We start from the raw sequence: 21,922 nt of genomic DNA on the forward strand, positions 1-21,922 counted from the left end.
ACACAAAACAAAACATTACATTGAAGCATACATATACAGTACACATGGCACGAAGAAGTTAAGTATGTAATACCATGCAGAAATATTAAAAGTACAATAAGCAACTCAATATTAAAAACATATAAAGCACTTTAAAACACATAAGCAATTACAGCACATTAAGAAGAAAAAAAGCAATAAAAATTAAAGCATTAATTATTTGCAGGCATTGCATTGGCATGAACTACCATTCCAGGTAACAATAAGTTTAGAAAATTGGTTAAAATTGTTTTCATCTCTAAAACTCTGGGGTAGTTCATTCCAAAATTTTTGCAGCTGTGTATCTAAAAGAATTGATGCCATAGCTTGTTGTTCTCACCTGGGGCTGTTCAACTGTATTTTTATATCTGAAAGAATATTTGTGATTTTTTATATTAATCAAATCATGTAAATAAGATGGACTCTTTTTGTGTGTTATTTTAAAAGTTTCTATAGCTATTGCTCGTAATCTTCTGACTTTAAGAGATGGAAGTTTTGACTTGTGTAAAAGATCTTCATAGGAGCTATTATAATCCTCATAAACAAATCTCAAGGCTCTCTCTTGGATTTTTTCCATCTTAACTGTGTTTTTTTCACTACAAAAATGCCAGGTGATTGGGCAATAATTAAGATTAGACAAAATAAAAGAATAATAAATTGTTAGACGACCAAGTCTATTCAGATATTTACCAATACGTTTAAGAACATTAAGTTGATTAGAGGCCTTCTTACAAATCTCAGATATATGTTTATCAAAATTTAATCTGTAGTCTAATGTGACTCCCAGTAGCTTTATATCATTTTCACATTCTATTCTATTTCCTTTAAGATTAAAAACAATATCATGATCAAAAGTTTTTTTGCCAATTGCCAGAGCTTGAAATTTATCTGGATTAGCTTTCATTAAATTGTAATCAAACCAGTCCAACATTTTAAGACTATCACTTTCTAAATTTTTTATGACATTCTGTATATCAAAATCAGCAAAGGATAAGGTGTTGTCATCAGCATAATTATATATAGTACTATTGTCAACTATACCTCTAGCCAATGTAGAATAAAGAAACACACAGCGATACACACAGTAAAACTCAGTTCAAAAGAAGTCCGAGTCCGATGTCAGAATAGGTAAGAAAAGAAACAAAGCAAAATGACAATGATACATAAATTAACAAAGGACTACTAGCAGTTACTGACATGACAGCTCCAGACCTCAATTTAACTGATTGAAAGATTATGTCATCATATGAAAATCAAGTACAATCCCTCCTGTTAGGGGTTTAGTATCATACCATCATAAAATATACGAGAAGAACAAAACCCGTATTATGCCAACAACTGGTTTTAGAATAAATGTGTTTATTTCCGATGCAAAGACCCTATGAGTGAATCAATATTAATATAATTTCAATCGGTTGATTTTAAGAATTAGAATGAAATTATTTTCTTCTGGATTGTCTGCCCATAGGTGGCGTTTTTAGGTTATGTGTTTTACGTGATTTGGCGGTTAAATCATTCGGCACGACAGGGTCTACTCAATCGGTCACGTTAATTTTTTAGATACTCGTTATTTCAGATTTTGTATCATGCATTAAGAGATTTGTTCACTTTACATAAGTGTTTGTGTTCATTGAACTATTTACATATTTATATGAGGACATTATAAAGATGTTTAGGATTCTGTATATGTAATATATAATTATTAAATGGTAATTAAACCTGCCATCGGCTCTGTCGTGTGGTATTGCAATTTACTATTTCTTGTTATTATTATTATGAGAATAATATGAGGTTCTGATATATGGGTATTAACGGAAGAAGAAATACCAAATTATGCAATCCTTAATGACTTGACAAAAGTATCGTAACTATATCCGTTCCGAATACATCTGTTTAAAGGTTTGGTTAGCTTTTGAGGCAAATTTTAACACGTGATAAGTGAAGAAAAAAATAATCAATCACATTCGTGGTTGAATATGCTTAACCAGTAATTTCTTTCGGTGTATTCACTAGAAATTTTAGCATCATTTGTCAAAGCTACAAAAGAGCGTCACAAATTCCTGTCTTCTTCTGAATGTGGCGTTACCAAAAAATGTGAACACGCCTAATGACACATGCTGAAAAATACCACATCATTTTTACAGTTCATTGCAAATGTTGAACAAAGCTTCCCTACATACTGTCTCAATTCATTTGTGAAATAGATTCAATCACCTTATATCGTGCGATTCAATATTTCTATAATCACGAGTTTGATTAATACATATTCTGACTGATCACCTACAATCTGGGCACATTGGGGGTCGATCGCTGACATCACGCGCAACGTATCTGAAGGCCCAAAAAAAATATTGAAAAAATAAATCATATTGTATACGCTTGCCTCTATTCAAATACCTTTTTTTTCATTTAATATGCTGTGTTCTTTCAGAATTTTTGTATGATAGTCAGATTAAGAGCTGTTAATTACATATATTATTTCAGAATGTGCGAGTTTTTTTTTTTTTTTTTATTATCTCCTTTTTTGTGATGAGTCACGCACTTTCCTACAGTTTCTTACAGTTTCTTTCATTAATATATTGCTGTTACACCACTGTTTCAAGCTTAGTGGTAGGGTTGAGCCATGAGAAACATGTTTTATCGCGCAGTGCAGTCTTCGTTTGCCCTTCGTGTATATTCAGTGGTTGCTGTGGGTTGCTGTCTGCCATGTTAGTTAGTTAATTGATTTAGAATAAATCAGGCCACTGGTTTTTCTCGTTTGCATTGTATCATATTTGTCATGCCGGGACCTTTATGGACAAGGGGAGTAGGAGCCGTGGGTGCAAACCTATGTTTTTGCTCCCCCTCCCCCCTTTTGGCCAAAAAGATTTCCTGACTCAGAAATAAAAACTAAATGGAAAAGGACACTGACTAACCTTTAGCCTGATATAGCATTTTTGAGTTTTTTTGCTGGTTTCTTTGAAGTGTGCCCCTTACTTTTTAGTCTACCCCTACTCCACTGTAGCCAGTGACTACATTATGGTTTTTCTCATTGTCAATAGCCGTAACTCGTGGTTAAAGACCGCAATTTGGCTCATAGTTGCTTACATCCACGTCCGTAACGGCGTTGGTCTTTGGTGGATATTTGTTTCATTGGCAATCATACCACACCTCCTTAGTATTTTGACATTGTTAAACAGATCATGTAGATCTCTTTCTATTAAATCTATTCACAATTTTTATAGACTCGGGATTATTTAGAGCACTACCCATTGTTAAAAACTGTATGTTGCCCGCTTAGTGTCGTTTGATATATTTTATCATTGGCCTGTCAAATTGTGTCATCGACGTAAACCGCACATCTTCTATTTTTTCATATATAACCAATTAAGAATATTTTCCTGTTAATATTTTATATAATGTATTTTATTACTGCTTTTTACACATGTGCTTATGGTTTTGGTCTGGCGCGTACGGTCATAGATTAAGTTGATTATATCTGGGAATAGTATACTAATATTATGTTCCAGATTATATTCATATTTGTATAAGATTGTCAAAATTATTTTTGTCTCTCAATTATAAAAAAATCATTGTAAGAAATTACTTTGCTTATCATGGGCCCTTTACTTGGAATAAAAATATCTTTATATCTATCTTATTTATCTTTATGTACATGTACATGTACATACTATAATGACGTAATATAAACTTACCACAGTGAATAGTTAAGGGCATACGATACAGTTTTGATCCCATATTGAAATTTTGATAAAAATTTGCATGTAGGCTATTTTTTACCTGATTAAATCAAATATGTAATAAAAAATATCCCTTCATGTGCTACTTTTTGAGTAAATTGAGGTTCAAGTTTCAGATATTTTCTCAAAATACGGATTTATGGACTTATTTTTCCTTTCGATAGAAATACATAACTTTTTTGTTTTAAAAGATAAACACGAGCTGTTTTTTTGTTAAATAATTTGTAATTAATATGTTATATAAATATTGTATAAATTTGTACATTTTATTTTTACAAATAACTCAAATTTCTCAAATGTTCATGAATGTAGAAAAAAACCGTCAATTTTTGCTGTATATTAATCAAATTTAAAAAAATTGCACTATTTACGTTTTCATGAAAATTGGTACACATAATCTTCTTACGTAATCAAACCAAATGTCATTTTAAAAAAGAGGGATCCATGAACTCGTTTTCAAGTTAAATCAGTTTGAAATGATAAAAATCAGCCGAAAACTGCATATTTCCCCGATAAGTCAACGTTTGACGTCGCGAAAATGACAATTTACGTTAGCAACGTCATTACCTCCCCTGTAACTGTATCGTATGCCCTTAAGGTAAATAATCCTAATATATGATTTCCAATCTAAGAAAATGTCTATTCTTATTTTTAATGTGATTGGTGTCTCATGTACATGAAAAGAGGGACGAAAGATACCAGAGGGACAGTCAAACTCATAGATCGAAAACAAATTGATAACGCCATGGCCAAAAATAAAAAGACAAACAGACAAATAATAGTACAGATGACACAACATAGAAAACCAAAGACTAAGCAGGGGCGGATCCAGGATTTTGGAAAGGGGGGGCGTAGTATTTAAAGTTCGCCGAGCGGAGCGATGCGAAAATTTTTTAGACCTCTTTTGGGGCTAAAAAACATAAAATAAGTGTAAAATGCACATTTTTAACGGTTCCTGATGTGAGGCATGTATATTTTATAAATAAAGTGTAAGCTAGGGTTGGACATTTTTGATGCCGCATTCTCCCCATTAATTGTCTATTATAAAATGACTGAATGGATCCAAAGCTATGTACAACTAATATATTTGATGTGGGATTTGTCAGTAAAAAATGGACATGGAAAATTCTCGTTTGTTGTATGGTTAGTTAGCATAACCTCACAGATTTCTTTTTGTAAACATGTATGATGATATGCGGCTATTCAATGAAGTTTATAATACGACCGACACGAACAAAGACAAACAAGCATTTTTTATCCAAATGTTTGGTTGAAATGTTTCACCCAACAAGGGAAGTGAGAGGTCCCAAATCAACCAAAGGCTACGAATGAGTCTGAAAATCAAATGACAACGAAGTTGTGAATGACGGTCGACAAATGGAGACAGGCCACACCCAGCAGGCAGGTTGCAGTTGGGCCTTGAAAAAAGTATTCAGTATATCAGTTCGGCGAAACAGACATTTCGGTCAGATATGGGATTTACATGCAAACCCCCAAAAAAATTTACGCCCGTTTTTTTATTCACCATGTTCATTTAATGCTGAATAATTCTGTTGGATTTTTTTTTCTGATAGCAAAAAGGGGACACGAGAATTGTTTTCAATACAGATACGGCCAGAATTTTGGTTTAAGGCAAAAATCAGGGTCAGAATTTTTTCTCTAAAATATCTCCGACTGCCCTATCAAATCAAATGGTCCGTACCTTAGACTTTAAATCTATCTAGAGCTTACTGACTGGGGATCACTATTCAGCAATGTTATTAATTGGCTGGGGCGTCTGGGGTTCAACATATTTTTGTAGGTAAATAATATTGCTGTGGAACTTTTTTTTATGAGAGTGTAATAGAGTATTACTTTCTGTTGAGTGGAATTGTGAAATAGAAGTCAATACGTGGTTCTTGTTCAAACCTTTGTCGCTTTGAAAGAGTCATGCTTGTCATCCTCCGCCGAAAGCAATGTGTTACTGTAATTTAAATTTCAAAATGACTGAGTGACGTTTTTTTCGACGTACTGATCAACTCCACCGTAGCGAATCACATGACTTTGACATAATCAATAATATATTACAGTAAATACGAGCGAAAAATATCTTTATAAGTAAAGAATTGTCGCATAAAAATTAAATACACGGCCGGGTAATGGCAAAGTTCACGAAGTCTAGTCTGATTAATCATTTTACAAAAAAAAAAAAAAAAAAAAGTTCATGCAAAGGGGGGGGGGGCGTACGCCCTCTACGCCCCCCTCTGGATCCGCCACTGCTAAGCAACACGAACCCCACCAAAAACTGGGGGTGATATCAGGTGTTCCGGAAGGGTAAGCAGATCATGCTCCACATGTGGCACCCGTCGTGTTGCTTATGTTATTACAAATCCGGTAAATAGTCCAATTCGTTAAGTCACATTCGTGAAAAGGGAAGAGTATTGTAGTTACGACATAAGGAAAATATCCGATATCATCTGTGAAACGGTTATTCCATAACGGTCAACCAACTCGTGATGGCGTCCGTAAAAGTTACGAAGGGATGACTTCAACTTCACCATTTGGAACTCTTGGTTTAATAGCTTCCTTGTGAGCAGCAATCCTCTATCAAGGACATCATGATAGGGAACACAAGCCCGGGAATATCGTATCAATTGGGAGATATATACTCCGTATGCAGGCGCTGCTGGAATGTTGCTACATAGAAATGGAAAGTTCACAATTTGGGAAGCTGAAATCATCTCTTTTGTCGTAAACTTTTGTTTTCAACCGACCCTCATTGTCAATTTCTAGATGTAAGTCAAGATATGAGGCAGACTTAACTGTATCTGTAGTATCCTTTATCTCTAGTTTGATGGGATAGATTCGTTCAACATAGTCACCAAATTTTGTATTATTTAGTGAGAGAACATCATCTATATAGCGGAACGTAGATTTAAAGGATATTGCTAACTTCTTATCTTTCTTCCTTAAGGTTTTCCTGTATGAAGTCAGCCTCATAATAATAAAGAAACAGTCGGCAAGAAGAGGGGCACAATTGGTTCCCATTGGAATTCCGACAGTCTGTTGAAAAACACGAAGCTGTTACACTTGTATTAGTCATGACATAATCGTGTTTAAATACATAAATTGGAGCGGTAAAGGAAAGACCAAATCATCCATCATTTTCTACGTAAGGAAATGCCTGTACTAAGTCAGAAATATGACAGTTGTTTTCCATTCGTTTGATGTGTTTGAGCTTCTGATTTTGCCATTTGATAAACATTGATAAGGACTTTCCGTTTTGAATTTTCTTGGAGTTCGGTATTTTTCAAATTTTGTTATTTTACTTTTTTCATATCAATGAGAAACAAAGATCAGAAAGTATCCAAAGAATCATCATTATCATTGATATCTTATGCTCAAATTATTTCCACAATCTACTATACTTCATTGGTTTATGTTAGATATATCGAGATTGTCTTTTTGAACAAGGTCCGAGTTGTCTTTGGGACGAGTTTTTATATTTCTTTTTCAAGCGTTTTTGCCACCAGGACTTAGACAATATGGCCACCAAAATAAACGTCGGAGCCTTGAGAAATGTTTTCTTTCGCAAACAGCACGTCTTCACAAGGTTTATTTTTATATAAACGTTCAATATGATTGAAGAACACAGCTGAATGAACAGGGAATGGGGAAATTTCCACTTATTAGGAAGATGTTTATATGTTTAGTCTTATGACAAGTTATGTATGTGTCTCGAAAAGGTGACACAGTGCAATCAACATCATTAACAGGTTGGGGAAGATCATGATGACATCATAAATTTGTATTCTCCTTATTAATTGATATTAAACCCAAAATCAGGTATCAATTGTCAGTTAAATTTAATTTTGTATTTCATGATACTGGCTGTCATGGCACTGTTGTATAACTGGAGATATATAAGTACAATACACCTTATAGCTATTTGTCCGCCATTACTGGACATCATAAAGGTTCCCGTAAAAATTTGAGGTAAAAATGTGTGACGCCACTAACATGACTAACGAAAAGTGATTGTTGTATGACGTCAATACAAGTGTCGCAGATTCTCAGGTCAAGTGTTGCAGATACCCAAATAGTGATAAGGTCTATGTAGTCTAACTGGTTGAGTTGGGGAAGATCTCTGTTGGCTCAATCAGTTAGAGCTCTGCCTTTAGTTCCCGAGATTGAGGGTTCAAATCCCGCTGGTACCATCCATGTGATTTCACAATATTTATGCTGCAAGCATCTACGACTGGTACATACAAGTGTCTGTAAATGCCTGGCAGTTAGATATGATCATGAGGTTTGACCAGGTCATTAAATGACCGTGACATGTTTGGGTGACATGCAAGGAACTGGCTAGAGGGTTTCTGAGTGAAAGACTGCCCAGATTGTTCAGAAGTAGACCTGTGAGCTGCTTGGATGGATGGTATGCAGCGTGAAAAAAGAAAAGGGGAAGAGTGTTGTATAACTGGAGATATATAAGTACATGTATAACTGGTTGAGTTAGGGAAGATCTTCTATGGTTCTGTAGGTTAGAGCACTGTCTTTAGATCGTGTGATTGAGGGTTTAAATCCCGCTGGTACCATCCATGTATTTTCACAATAGCACAAACATTTCATGTAAATGGCAATGTTTTCCTTGTTGACTCTAATCCAAATAATTATGACATCTACATGTAAGGCTCTTTTAGTTTTTTGCTGCGACCTCTTTAAAGGCTTTCAAGACATCCTTATTATTTGGACTATGTTGGGGTATGTTCAAATTAGAACTGAATAAATGTTAATAGCCTTTACTCTAGAAATTCAATTTTTGATGGTCACTATTATCTAGAAGATATTTAAGTCATGTTGTCTTTGGGCAAAATGCTGCCATTTAAATGAATGTTTGTGCCATGACAGCATATATCCTGAAATCCATTTTTGATCACTGTAAATTAATATGTGTTTAAGGATATAATATCGCTAAACAGGTCATTATCGTCCTGGGTACAATAAGAAAGTACTTTATTTTTACTTGATCAAATGGAACCCAAATTTATTTGTTTTGTGTTATAGTACCCAGGGTGCTGTACATTTGTATGTTTGTATTTTCAAAGAAAGAAAAGTAGGATTGGTTTTTATACGACCGCAAAAATTAAAAATTTTTTGGTCGTATATTGGTATGACGTTGGCGTCGTCAGCCGTCGTCGTCGTCCGAAGACACATTGGTTTTCGCACTCTAACTTTAGTTTAAGTGAATGGATCTCCATGAAATTTTACAATAAGGTTCAATACCACAAAAGGAAGGTTGGGATTGATTTTGGGGGTTATGGTACCAACAGTTAAGGAATTAGGGGCCAAAAAGGGGCAAAAAATAAGCATTTTTGTAACTTCCAGACATAACTTGTGTGTTAGTGTATGGATCTCTCTGACATTGTACCACAAGGTTCCATATCACAAAGGGAATGCTGGGATTGATTTTGGGGGTAATTGCTGCAAAATTTTAGGAATTAGGGGCCAAAAAAGGGGCAAAAAACAAGCATTTTTCTAGTTTCATGATAATAACTTGTGTGTAAGTATATGGATTTTTCTGAAATTGAACTACAAGGTTCCATATCACAAAGGGAAAGCTGGAATTGAGTTTGGGGGTAATTGCCCAAAACGTTTAGGAATAAGGGGCCAAAAAGGGGCCAAATATAGCATTTTTCTAGTTTCCAGACAATAACTTGTGTTCAAGTGTATGGATCTCTCTGAAATTGTACTGCAAGGTACCATACCACAAAGGGAATGCTGGGAATGATTTTGGGGGTAATTGCCTCAAAATTTTAGGAATTAGGGGCAAAAAACAAGCATTTTTCTAGTTTCCAGACAATAACATGAATAACTTGTGTTCAAGTGTATGGATCTCTCTGAAATTGTACTGCAAGGTACCATACCACAAAGGGAAGGCTGGGATTGAGTTTGGGGGTGATGAATCATAAGGGGGTTCAAAAAATTTAGTGGAGGGATTTTTTTTTTCTTTAAAATTTTCCATTTTAAATTGGTTATTTCTGATTTGTATATAAAAGCAAATAATAATGATATGGTTTGAATAGGTAAATTAAAATTTTTTAAGTTCTTAGACCACATTCATTCTGTGTCAGAAACCTATGCTGTGTCAAATATTTAATCACAATCCAAATTCAGTGCTGTATCAAGCTTGAATGTTGTGTCCATACTTGCCCCAACTGTTCAGGGTTCGACCTCTGCGGTCGTATCAAGCTGCGCCCCAGCGGAGCATTTTATTGTATACATGGTTAGCGATGGACAATGAACATCCATCAGTGTTATAAAAGATTGCAATTGCGCGATATTTAATCTGGGTATGCCTTTTTAGATCAGCGATTGACCTGGGTTCCCATACAAAGTAACTTTTTTTATTTCAATATGGGTACTTTTCATACATGTAACATAAAACTTACCCAGGACCCGTTCATCTATAATCAAAATGATAATACCCATTTATGAGGATCTTCCGCAATATGATCAGTGATCAAATAAAACAGACTGGTTACAATCTACATGTAATATAAATGTAAGTTGGCAGGTTTTACCTGTGACAGAAGTCTGCAATCAGTTGTAGCTACTGTATGCCATTTTCTATTCTAGAAAACTACTTTCAAACTAGTTATACTGAATGATTGTAATTACAGGTAGATGTTGACCAACTGCTAAGACTAACACAACTAGTGTGTTAACAAGTCCCCTTTATTATTTTATTCCTCGTATAATTAAATTATCTGCATTAAAGTTTTTTTTATCACTTTCTTAGAGTTTCCTGCATGCACACATGTACACAATGTAACAATGTAAGCAGGGCCATACCAAATACACACAACAGAGTGCTGTTACAGCCACCATGTATGAACAGAAAATCATTAGGTAAGAGCAAAAACACATTTCAAATATTTTGTTTGGCCCTATACTGCTATATACTTTTGAATTTTAATTTGCACATGTATATAGCTACCTTGATGACCAAGTTGTCTTAAGTAGTATATCTAAAGTGATCACTAACATGTCTACTCTGAAGTATTGAGTTCAAACACTGCTAGTGGCTAAGTGTTTTTGACTTGGATCTTAATTGACAAGGATTGCTAGTAAGTCTGCTGAAGGTCGGTGAACATGATTATTTCAGGTTCTCTGCCATCCTCCACCATTATAGACATGTTAAAAACTAGCCGTCATGATCATGATGATACTGTAAACCAACTTATTTTCGCGGATACTTTACTTTGTGTTAAGCCCTTTCTATCCCTTTTTCACGATTTTCAAATTTACTTGAATTAATTGAATAAGGAATGATCTAAGTTTTATATATTTGCGACGATTTATATTGGCGTTATTTTTCTACTCGCGAATATAAATTGCTCGCGAAAATAAGTTGGTTTACAGTATAGACAAAGTCACTGAAAAATCTTGTCAAAGATACCAGGCTTATAATGTTCAATTACTGAATGGCAGACATGCATTTCAAAAGTGTGATGAATGCCAACCAACAATATACATGAACTTGTACAATTTCATACAAATAAAAAATAATTATAGACAACAATGTACCAATGCCTGTTAAATCTTCAATGCAATAGAATCCCTAGAGTGGATACCACTGGTATGCAGCAGGGGCGGATTCAGGTGGGGGCGTGGTGGGCATGCGCCCACCCTAAAATTTGCAAAGCATGGGTTGTCCTCAGCTTAATTAAAAATATTTTGATAATTTTACCTCCAAAAAAAATGTAAGTTTCAGTTCCCCCCGCCCCCATAAAACACATAAATGTATTAATCCTTGTTAGTTTTATAAGGATCTTTACATTTAACAAAGAAGTGAACAAAAATCCTACCATTTATCTGTTTGCAAGTGGTCTGTTTGCATACTGGATATTAAACACCATCAAATTATTTTGCAGTAGTTAACACACATTGAACCTGCAGGGACAGTAGTTTAAAAGTGCTGATAAGAACAAATTGTAAAAATCAGTTGGAAATGGCTTTATTTAACAGATTAGTTGGAAGTGCACAAAAACAACTAGCATTAAAACAATGGACACAAGAGTACTAAGCTACTGATGTCTACATGGTGTAGTTCAAAGCAACTTATAAATTCTCCCAGATTAAAATATCAACCTGGTTTGTATGTTACTAATACATGTATTTGTTAAATTGCAGATCTTATAATGATAGTAAAATTGTAAGAATATATAATTTTGGAATTTCTATTCTTGTAATTTCAGTGAGACATATGTTCATTCAGACACAAGAGACTCCCAATCCAAACAGTTTAAAGTTCATACCTGGAGTACAAGTATTGGAGGCAGGAACCAAAGATTTTCCCAATGCTTCATCAACTTACTGTTCCACCTTAGCAAAGTAAGAAGATTACTTTTTGAATGTTTAGATTTTTACTTGCTTTAGAACAAAACAACCTAAAACCAAACTAATCATGCAAAATCAGGAACCTCATCAGGAACCTCATCAGTTGTATATATTTAAAGCTAATTTCCTAATGCTTGTAGTTTAAATGTTTGGTTGGCTTGCTTGCTTTGTTTGTATGAACGTTAGCTCAAGCATTGTGAGGGACCTCGGTGGCCTAATGGTCTAAGTAGTTACTACTGTAATCACTAGCCAGTCAACACTGAGGTTGTGAGTTCCAACCCCGCTCATGTGGGTGCACTAGACTCCAATCTTTATTGACTAGGATTGTCAGTTTTCCTATCGAAGGTCAGTGGTTTTCTCCGGGCACACTGGCTTCCTCCACCAATAAAAAGTGACTGCCACGAAATAGCCCAAAAGCGGTGCTTAAAAGTGGCGTAAAAACACCAAAAATCAAATCAATCAGTCAAGCATTGTAATTCAGATTGACATCTGCAATCAATATATAGGTGGGGCTTCAGCTTGTATACATTATACCCTATCTATTGATTGAAGATGTCAATCTTAATTACAATGCTTGAGCAAACATTTATACAAACAAAGCAAGCAAATCAACCAAAGTCTTAATCTACAAGCATTAGGAAAATAGCTCTAATAGTTGTATGCAAGTGTTTTTTTAATTTTTATTTATTTATTAATTTAACCAATTTGGTGTTAAAGACAGATATTTTATACACAATTTGTCTATCTTAGGGTGTTTGAAAGCTTGACATATGATACAAAACATTTGTTTTTTGTTGACACACAAAGATAAAAGACATCTAGCATGTCTAGAAGTCAACATACAGTCTTCAACAAAGACAGAAAATTGTGGCAAATCCCCCTAAAACTAATAAAAACATAAGTTATTTGTAAGATAAGGTAAGGCCATACTTTTTTTATTATCTGTTTAGCGAGATCCGCCGACTCCAATTTCCCGATTTCAGAATAAAAATAAAAGAAGTGCTTTTTACTTTTATTTTTATTTTTCCCGCCGACTGTTACGAAATCATCAGAACAAAAATAAAATATTAAATTTTTACCAAGTCGATGAAACAGCAATTTCAAAGTAAAGAAATTAAAGGCATAAACGATTTATGACTTCAAAAAAGAGGTTAAAGCATTCATTTTTTAAGCTGGTGGCATGTTTTTTCATAAAAACAATTTGTTTAAAACCACTTTCGACGGTACTTGTTACACGAGAGAGTACATCAAAAGACAAATCATTCTAACTTTCGGCTAAATAAGTTATTACTTCATTTGAACTTGATGAAATTAGCCTGAAGTAAATTTGTAATCCATGTATTGCATTGAAAACGTCATATTCCTTTCCAAAAAGCGTATCAAACATCGTTTATTTTTGTAAAGTTTTCTCCGACATTTAAATTATTGGGTTTTTTGAAGAACTACGGATCGGAGTCGGGATTTCATTGGAAGCGGACCTGCTATGACCGAAATCCGGATTCTTGCGATAATGACTACGGACACATGAATGGCACTGCTGACAGACAAAAATTGATCCCAAAAGGAAAAATTACGCATTCCAGTCACGCATTAACGTACTTTTGGTTAGATATTTTGATTAATGTTTATATTTCCTTATTAATGCACTGTTTAAATTTATAAGTTAATGTTGCTCAACCATGTCTATTACAGGGCTTCCAAAATTATTTTTAGCCAGCCGGACATTTTATATATTATTCCGATTTTAATCCCTTAAAACTAAATAAACAAAAGGCAATTATGGTATTCAGTTGCTGAGTTGGCCATCCCAATGATTGACATTAAAAAAAAAACGATATTAAACTTTCTTTGATTCAAATTCGAAGTTCTGACGTAAACTGTTAAATTGGCAGTGCATCATTTGAAGTGTGCAGCATCAGCGTACTTATATCTCCCTTAGACTCATTATTTGTGCAAAATAACGTTGTCAAAAACTTTACATTCGTTAAAATCTTATACCAGATGTTATCTTGAAGAAAATATTCGAAATAAACGTGAGATAAAGGTATCAATGACAATTTAAGCATTTTTTGAAGAAATTAGGATGCATAATTAAATTTCACACCTGCGCACATGCGCACACTTGTACTAGTTCAAACAGAGACATGTCTCTGGTTCAAACAACGTGGTTATGACAATTTTTCATTTTCATCTTTTTAATTTTTTCATCAAATCATATTTGTAAACGTATTTCTGATAATTTAAATCTTTTTGACTAAATTAATTAGATGCAAACCGCTGAAATGTAAGAAAATAACTTTGAAAAGACCGATCAATGTCCGGTTCAAAATAGTTTACCTGTCACCTGAACAGGTAAATTTCAGCTGTTCCACAACGAATTAGCCTTGATTAAAATGAGAAGGTATTAAAGTAGGGGTTGTTTGGATAGTACTTAATGATCATGTCACTTTTATGACCTGAAATGTTTGGCTGTTAAAGGCAAAAGGTTGGGTCAAAAAGATCGCGAATTATGTTAAAATGACCGTCTCTTAAGAAAGCCTTGAAAACTAAAAAGTAGATGACCGTTTCATGCTTTGCCCAGCTGGACTTTTACCGAACATTATACAAATGTCCGGAATATATGACCGTTTTGGAAGCCTTGGTCTATTACACTAATATAAAATAATTATATTATTTCCAAACTAAATGGTTAAATGAATATATCTTTTTAATGAAAAATAATTAATTCCATGAACATGATAACAGAGTAGTTTTTTAATTGAATTGTATATACAGTATAAACATGTAACATACACTAAGAGGTTCCTGACTGGTAATATACATATATACATGTATAGTGTATATGCAGGGAGGTTGATATATTTGCCTGGTGCATATGCATGGATCTAAATTAGAGGACATACAGAATCAAAAGATATTTTTTATGTTCATATTAATAGAAGGGTAAATATACTGGTCTATTTTCATTTCATTGTTCTTGTATTTTGATAAATTCTTAAAAAAAAAAAAAAAAAAAAGTCACTTATAATGGTTTTATTTTTATTTTTAGTGTCGACTGGACCAACTTTGCACTTTTATTTTTTTTTTTATTTCGTCCCCTCGACCCTAATTTTTTACAAATTTTCTCGTTAAACAGATAAAAAAAAAAGTCTGGCCTAACTACCAGAAAACAAGAAACATTGATACTTTTGTATGCAGAAAAAAAAGTGGCAATTTTTTGGTAAGATCCAATAAAACAAGAATTAAGCAATATGCTTATCAAGACCTCCATTGTAAAACTCATCATAATCATCATGATCATGAAATTGTAAATTTTTAACAGTTCAAAATACTTCTGTTGCAGTTTTTGTTGTTGTCTTATGCTTCTGCAAAATATGTTTCATCTAAAGCAAATATTAAAACACATTCTATATTGTGTAAGAAAGAGGTTGTTTTACTAAAATTAAAATTGTTCTCGTTCATTGTTTAAACATTTTTCTAATATTTCAGACAACTGTTTCGAATAGATGGTGTGAAGGGTGTGTTTTTTGGAACAGATTTTATAACTGTAACTAAAGTAAGTCTTTTTGGATATTTGGATATAATGAAAAACAAAGGGTATGGTATCGATTCATATCATAAAAAACTATACAATTTATAGACTCATCAAGGGCTTTTCCATTAAAACAAACATGAGACCAAGGCAAGGAAAGGCACTTTGAAATCTCAACTAAATTTGCCACTATAGGTGGTAACCCCATTTTGAAAGTGTCTTCCCTGGGTACCATTGTAGTTTGAAAGGAACAGCCATATTGAAAAATGCACAAATATTAACCCACAAGTATAAGTCATGAAAAGCAAAATTCTGATTAGTTTTCAACAGGTGTAAATTATAACCCTCAGTCTGATCCTGAGGGTAACAGTTCAAGTAAGGGTAAAACAAAAACAGATGTTGTGTGAGAACACAGTGTAGGACTCATTAAGTCAAACCCTTTAACAGCTTTAGATGATATACGTAGATAAAACCAGTATAATAACTATGATTGCTCCTTTAAGAAGGATACTTTTTAGAAAAGGGTTGTATATAGTATCTTAAATATTTTTCTTGACTTTTCATTAAATACACATATTGCCAAATGAGATTTTGGATGGCCTTACTATTGCTTGCTTCACTTGCTATTATGGTATAATTCAGTATTTATTAATTTACAGACAGATGAAGATGTAGATTGGCAGGTGGTAAAGCCAGACGTCTATGGAACTATTATGGACTTTTTTGCCAGTGGCTTACCTGTGTTGACTGATGAACAACCCTCTATTGATACTGGTTTGTAACTACAACATATAATGTGTAAACGGAATGCCAATGCTATAAAGTTTTTTTAAGGCGGTACAAAACACCTTGACTAAAATTAATTTGGCTCATTTAATTTTCATAAAATTTTGAAAAAATATTTACTTTGACCCTTTGAAAAAAATATGAAAATTTCAAAAAACTTGAACCTTACACTTTATCGGAAAAATTTCATTGGATATATAGCAGTTTGACAATCACTAATTTAGATCGTTGAGAAGCTTAATATATCCTTAACAATAGAAGGTGATTAAAACATTCAGCTGATTTTTACAGAGTTACCTCCCTGTAGTGTTATGTGCCACCTTAATGGAAAGTGAAAGTTTTGGTATTTTATGGCACTCAACTTAAATATCTTAATTCAAAAAAAGAATCAATTCAAATTTGGAAAAAAATCACCTGACTTCTCTGAAAACAGAACTACAAACCAAGAAAAACAGTATTATTTCCCGTAAAACACTAGGAATATTATATTAAATGTTTTGTACTACTTGTAAGGAAATCTGTCGTAGGAAATGTAAAACAAGAGTAATATATATAAAATTATTTTGATTAACCTGTGCTGTTTTAAAATTTAAACCAAAGATTTCAAGAACATAAAACCAATAAGTTATTCTTAATGATTAAATTATAATGTGTCCTTCTGAAAAGTATCTTCAAGTTACAATGAACACACAGTTGAATGTGTGAAAGAAAGCTTCAATATGTATTTCTATGCTTCAATTTCATCCATATATTTTATATAAGGCAACTTGGTATGACTTGCAAGGAGACACTATCAACCGTGGATGTTAGCAACTATAGGTCACTGTATGGCCTTCAACAATAAGCAAAACTGATACTACATGACAAACTATGATACAACTCCAAAAAGAAAACTGACAGCCTTATTTATGAAACAATAAAAGAAAAACAAATTCAAAGGAGAAAACCAATGGTCTGGTTTATTATTCCTGTTTAAAGATTGGGCGAAAAAACTTTAATTGAAGCCAATACTGAAAAAAAAAAATTCTTCCCAGAGTTTATCCATATATTAATTTAAAACTCAAATATATATTTTTACAGCTGTAGACCCTGAGGATGATGAGGTTGTCCTGATGATAAAGGAATTACTTGACACAAGAATTAGACCTACTGTACAGGAAGATGGTGGAGATATTGTTTATATGGTAACATATTAATACATTCTAACTTCAGTTGTTCTTCTTTTACTCTCTATGTCTTGTATATGCAATACAGCACAGTTGGTTTTTGTTTTTCTACTCTTCCATTGTGTGGTTGGGGCTCAGAGTGGATAAAATTTCAAGCTTTGCCACTCTGCCAACCCTATGGAGTATACATGACATTGCTTTTGTTTATTGTAATACATGATTTGCATTTCTACTAAATGAGTGATAAAAACTTGCTTGGACATGGGTTGGACCACCACCCTGCGTGAAAAAAAAAACATACTGTATATGATATCACACAGACTTATGTCTTGCTAACATGTGGTGAAAGTTATTTGATAGATTTACAATACTATTTATAATATAAATAAGAAGATGTGGTATGAGTACCAATGAGACAACTATCCATCCAAGTCACAATGTGTAAAACGTAAACAATTATAGGTCAAAGTACGGCCTTCAACACAGAGCTTTGGCTCACACCGAACAGCAAGTTATAAAGGGCCCCAAAAGACTATTGTAAAACAATTCAAACAGGAAAACCCTGTCTTGTCTTGATGAAGTTGAAAAGTGAGACTTAGGCACACTGTTTCTGGTGGCTGTGGCCAATACTATGTATTAGTTTATGATAAGGTCATTTTAAGGGGAACATCAATGATATTTGGTATGCAGTTGTATCACCATTGGCACATCTCATTACCATGAAGATAACACAGTCCCCTTATTAATGGTCTATTGACTTTTTTGCTTAATTAACATGTTAAAGTTTGTGATTAGGTCATCTTAAGGGGACATCTTATGATCATTTAATGGTATTTGGGATGCAGTTGTATTAGCATTTGAATTTCGAATTTCCACTGAGGTTATTTGGCAGTGCAACCTCAGTCATAGTTCATTGACTTTGAATGTTAAGTTCACATGTTAAAGTATTGCCATTTTAATTTCAACATTTTCATTTTACTGTACAAATTACATAAAGGCGAAACATATCTCTGTGTCAACAGTTTATTTGATTTTGATTTTGACATTTAAGGGGCCAAAAAAGTTTCCTTATCATATCTTATACCTTCTACTTTGAAAAAAGAAAATAACTGTGGACGATGCGGAACTACAGGAGTGGGTAAAGAATAGAATTTATTAATGTATTTTATCTTGCTTTTGTTACAAATTATTAAATCTTTATTTTAATTTCAGGGTTTTGAAGAGGGTATTGTAAAACTAAAGATGCAGGGTTCTTGTACAAGTTGTCCAAGTTCAGTTGTTACACTGAAACATGGAGTACAAAATATGTTACAGTTTTATATACCAGAAGTAATGGGAGTGGAACAGATTGAGGACGAAGTTGACAGTATTAGTGAACAAGAATTTGTAAAATTTGAGAAAAGTATTGGAGAATCAAAAGATTCCTCTTAAGGAATGTTTGTTAATGGTGACCACATCTGTAAATTTACTGTTATGAATTGTTTTACTAAAAGTAGATATATTTGAAAAATGTTGTGCCAAGTGTGTTTTGAATCATTAAATAAGATGCTTTGTAAACAGAAATTTTGTTTGGCATTTATTTGCATTTTCATGGTTTGGATTTGATATTGAAGCAACTATTTTTCAAACCACTTCTTTATATTACTAAAGAATTGAATGCTTCTTTTTGTTATTTTATTGGGGTGTAAAAGCATGAAAGTGCTTCATACTAAAAATGTGCACATAATCAACCCATAACAACAGTATAAAATTACAAAAAGGAGCATTCCGTTCTTCTAATTACATTTCTATGCTAAAACCATTGGATAAGATACCATGCTTTTAGTTTGTTTTCCTATACATTGTTGTAATCTTTTCATTTGAAGCACATGCCGTCATAAATTTTGAATTTTATTGGGAAATAAAATATAATTTTGGAATGCCTCATGATTGTTGTCTGCCAATCAGAATAATTGATTCTGATAAACCATATATTTAATGTAATAATTATTGTATAGAAAATACTTTATTATTAATAATGCATCAGTAAATAATATCTAAACTGAATCACCATTTAAGACAGAGCAATGCACACCTAGATTGATAAAGTCTATGTAGCTGAAATTTTATTTTCTCTCAACAAAATTCCAGGGTTTTCATGAAGAGCCGGCACCCGGCGGAATGTCACCGTTTCAAAAGACAGAAATCGCCGGTTCAAATGCTTAAACAAAAAATATTTTTGAAGAGAATAAAATAAAAACAAAGTTTTATTAACCTTTTGTCTCATGGAGTTTTTAGTTTCATAGATTTTTCAAAAACGATGGTTTTTTATAACCGACTGGACCATTTTGTCTGACTGAAAGTAAACTTAAAATCGGCGTCAGTAAGACGTTTGCCGGCATTCAAATACGATATTCAATCAATCGCTTGAATGATCAAGATTGATAATTGTAAAATCAAGAGAGATATCAAAATAAAAACGTATGTTATCAATGGATAACTCATGAGAAACCAAAATTAAAAAGGTTTTAGGAGGCAATTTTTTAAATTGCATGTCAATAAATTAAATGAAACTGAATGAAATGAAAGACCAAAAGTGAATGATTTCTTTACCAGCAAAAAGACAAAATCATTGGAACCATTTACAGGTAAAACTTTTTATTTGAAGTTATCAAATTTCAAAGAAGCCTTAGAAGGTCTGTACAGTCTCATGTTTATAATGAGGCCTGCCCAAGCTTGCCTTCTATGCCCTTTTTATAATGTTACAAGTATTTCATTTATTATTACCACCCTTTAACTCTTGGGGAGGGAATGGGAGTTGAAAATAGTGCCTAGGCTAGGAGGGGTGCTGCCCATTTTTTTTTTTTTTTACCTTTTCTCTTCAGTTTGTAGTATATAGTTCCATGTTTATCACTGCCCATTTGTTGTGGATGGGGCCATCAAAGAAGCCTAGGATAGGAGGAAGGCTTCCCATTTTTTATTTATAGTTGGACCTTTCCCCTCAAGTTTTCTGAAAAAGTAGGTAGGAGGGTAAATGCCAAGGCTAGGGAAAAGGCTTTCTTTATTTTTTTCAGTTATAATTTCCCCTTGCTGATCATTAGCCCACTCATTGAAAAAAGTACCAATGTTGGGATGGGTCCTGCCTCAGTTTGATTTTTTTTTACATTAACCAAACCTATCTCAAATGGAAGCCTTTGTTAAAAGTGCTGGCTAAGACTGGGTGGACATTTTCCCACTTCAGCATATATGTCCTTTCCCAGGTTTGCATGTTTTTATTGAAATATAGAACACATGAAAATAATATTTCTTTTCTGGATCAAAACTGAAATTGTCAGATTTTGCAGATGACATATATACATGTAGGTCATACATAAATAGGAGAAGATGTGTTATGAGTGCCAATGAGACAACTCTCCATCCAAGTCACAATTTGTAAAAGTAAACCATTATAGGTCAAAGTAAGGCCTTCAACACAGAGTCTTGGTATTAATAGTTTATGCTGACCCTCCGTTGCTTTCTTACTTTTTGCGAAATCTGGCAATACAATAACAATTAAGATTGTTTTTTACATATTTTTATTTGTCTTATTTTAATACGCAATATCACAAGATTGACCTTACAAGCTAAAAAAAAAGATAACATACCTATGAAACCCCATTTTTTATGCACTTGTAAATAGTGTGAAAATGCCTCAGAGTGCACCATTTTCAATGTAAAGTCAAACAAAATTTCGGGGGGGGCAAGCCCCCCTGACCCCCCCTTTTGGGTCAGCCACTTCAAATTAGTAAACAGCCTGTTCATTGAAAAGTAATTGAAAGCCCTGAAATTCTATCTGTTGTTTTACCTTACCTCTATTTGTATACTTATAAACTAGTCTGCAACTTTTTGAGATAGATCACATAATCCCAGCTTGACTTATGGTTTGTGATAAGACCAGAAGTGGTAAAATAAAGTACTTTGTACCAAGATTGAAATTATAAGTAGAAGGTTTTGACTTCAGGGCAATAACAATTATGCTCCATGTGGGGGAGAATATTATTGCTCTTATGGAAGAGCCTACCAGCTATATCACAATGGGGTTTTATGCGATAAGCAAAAGGGATATTTTGGACATAATTCCTTAACTATATTTATAAAAAACACAAAACATAAAAGGAAGAGTCATTTAAAATCACTTGCTGGAGTTGAGAGAAAACCTGGACTCCCTAGAGTTGTGCATAGATGTTGGGTGTCCCAAACAGGTTCTTTGTTGATATTTATTATTATATATGTTTTACAACATGTGATGTAAATTGATATTCATTAAAATTTAAATAATATAA

General features: G+C 33.4%; 1 protein-coding gene across 1 annotated transcript; it reads left to right on the plus strand.

Moving 5' to 3' along the window:
• The first annotated feature begins 7,272 nt into the window (after positions 1 to 7,272).
• LOC127707774 (NFU1 iron-sulfur cluster scaffold homolog, mitochondrial-like) lies at positions 7,273 to 21,922 on the plus strand. The gene is made up of 7 exons (XM_052212535.1): positions 7,273 to 7,350; positions 10,537 to 10,646; positions 11,996 to 12,131; positions 15,627 to 15,693; positions 16,329 to 16,443; positions 17,536 to 17,639; positions 18,834 to 21,922. Exons 1-7 carry the CDS (start codon positions 7,283 to 7,285, stop codon positions 19,050 to 19,052), a joined length of 819 nt encoding a protein of 272 aa, XP_052068495.1. The 5' UTR covers positions 7,273 to 7,282; the 3' UTR covers positions 19,053 to 21,922.

The sequence above is a fragment of the Mytilus californianus genome, unplaced genomic scaffold (assembly GCF_021869535.1).
Source record: "Mytilus californianus isolate M0D057914Y unplaced genomic scaffold, xbMytCali1.0.p SCAF_7, whole genome shotgun sequence".
Taxonomy (NCBI): domain Eukaryota; kingdom Metazoa; phylum Mollusca; class Bivalvia; order Mytilida; family Mytilidae; genus Mytilus; species Mytilus californianus.

Coding starts and splice junctions, on each gene's coding strand:
- LOC127707774 (XM_052212535.1), top strand. CDS start 7,283: ATGGCCACCAAAATAAACGTCGGAGCCTTGAGAAATGTTTTCTTTCGC. Junction 7,351..10,536: donor AAACAGCACGTCTTCACAAG/GTTTATTTTTAT, acceptor TCACTTTCTTAG/AGTTTCCTGCATGCACACAT. Junction 10,647..11,995: donor TATGAACAGAAAATCATTAG/GTAAGAGCAAAA, acceptor TTGTAATTTCAG/TGAGACATATGTTCATTCAG.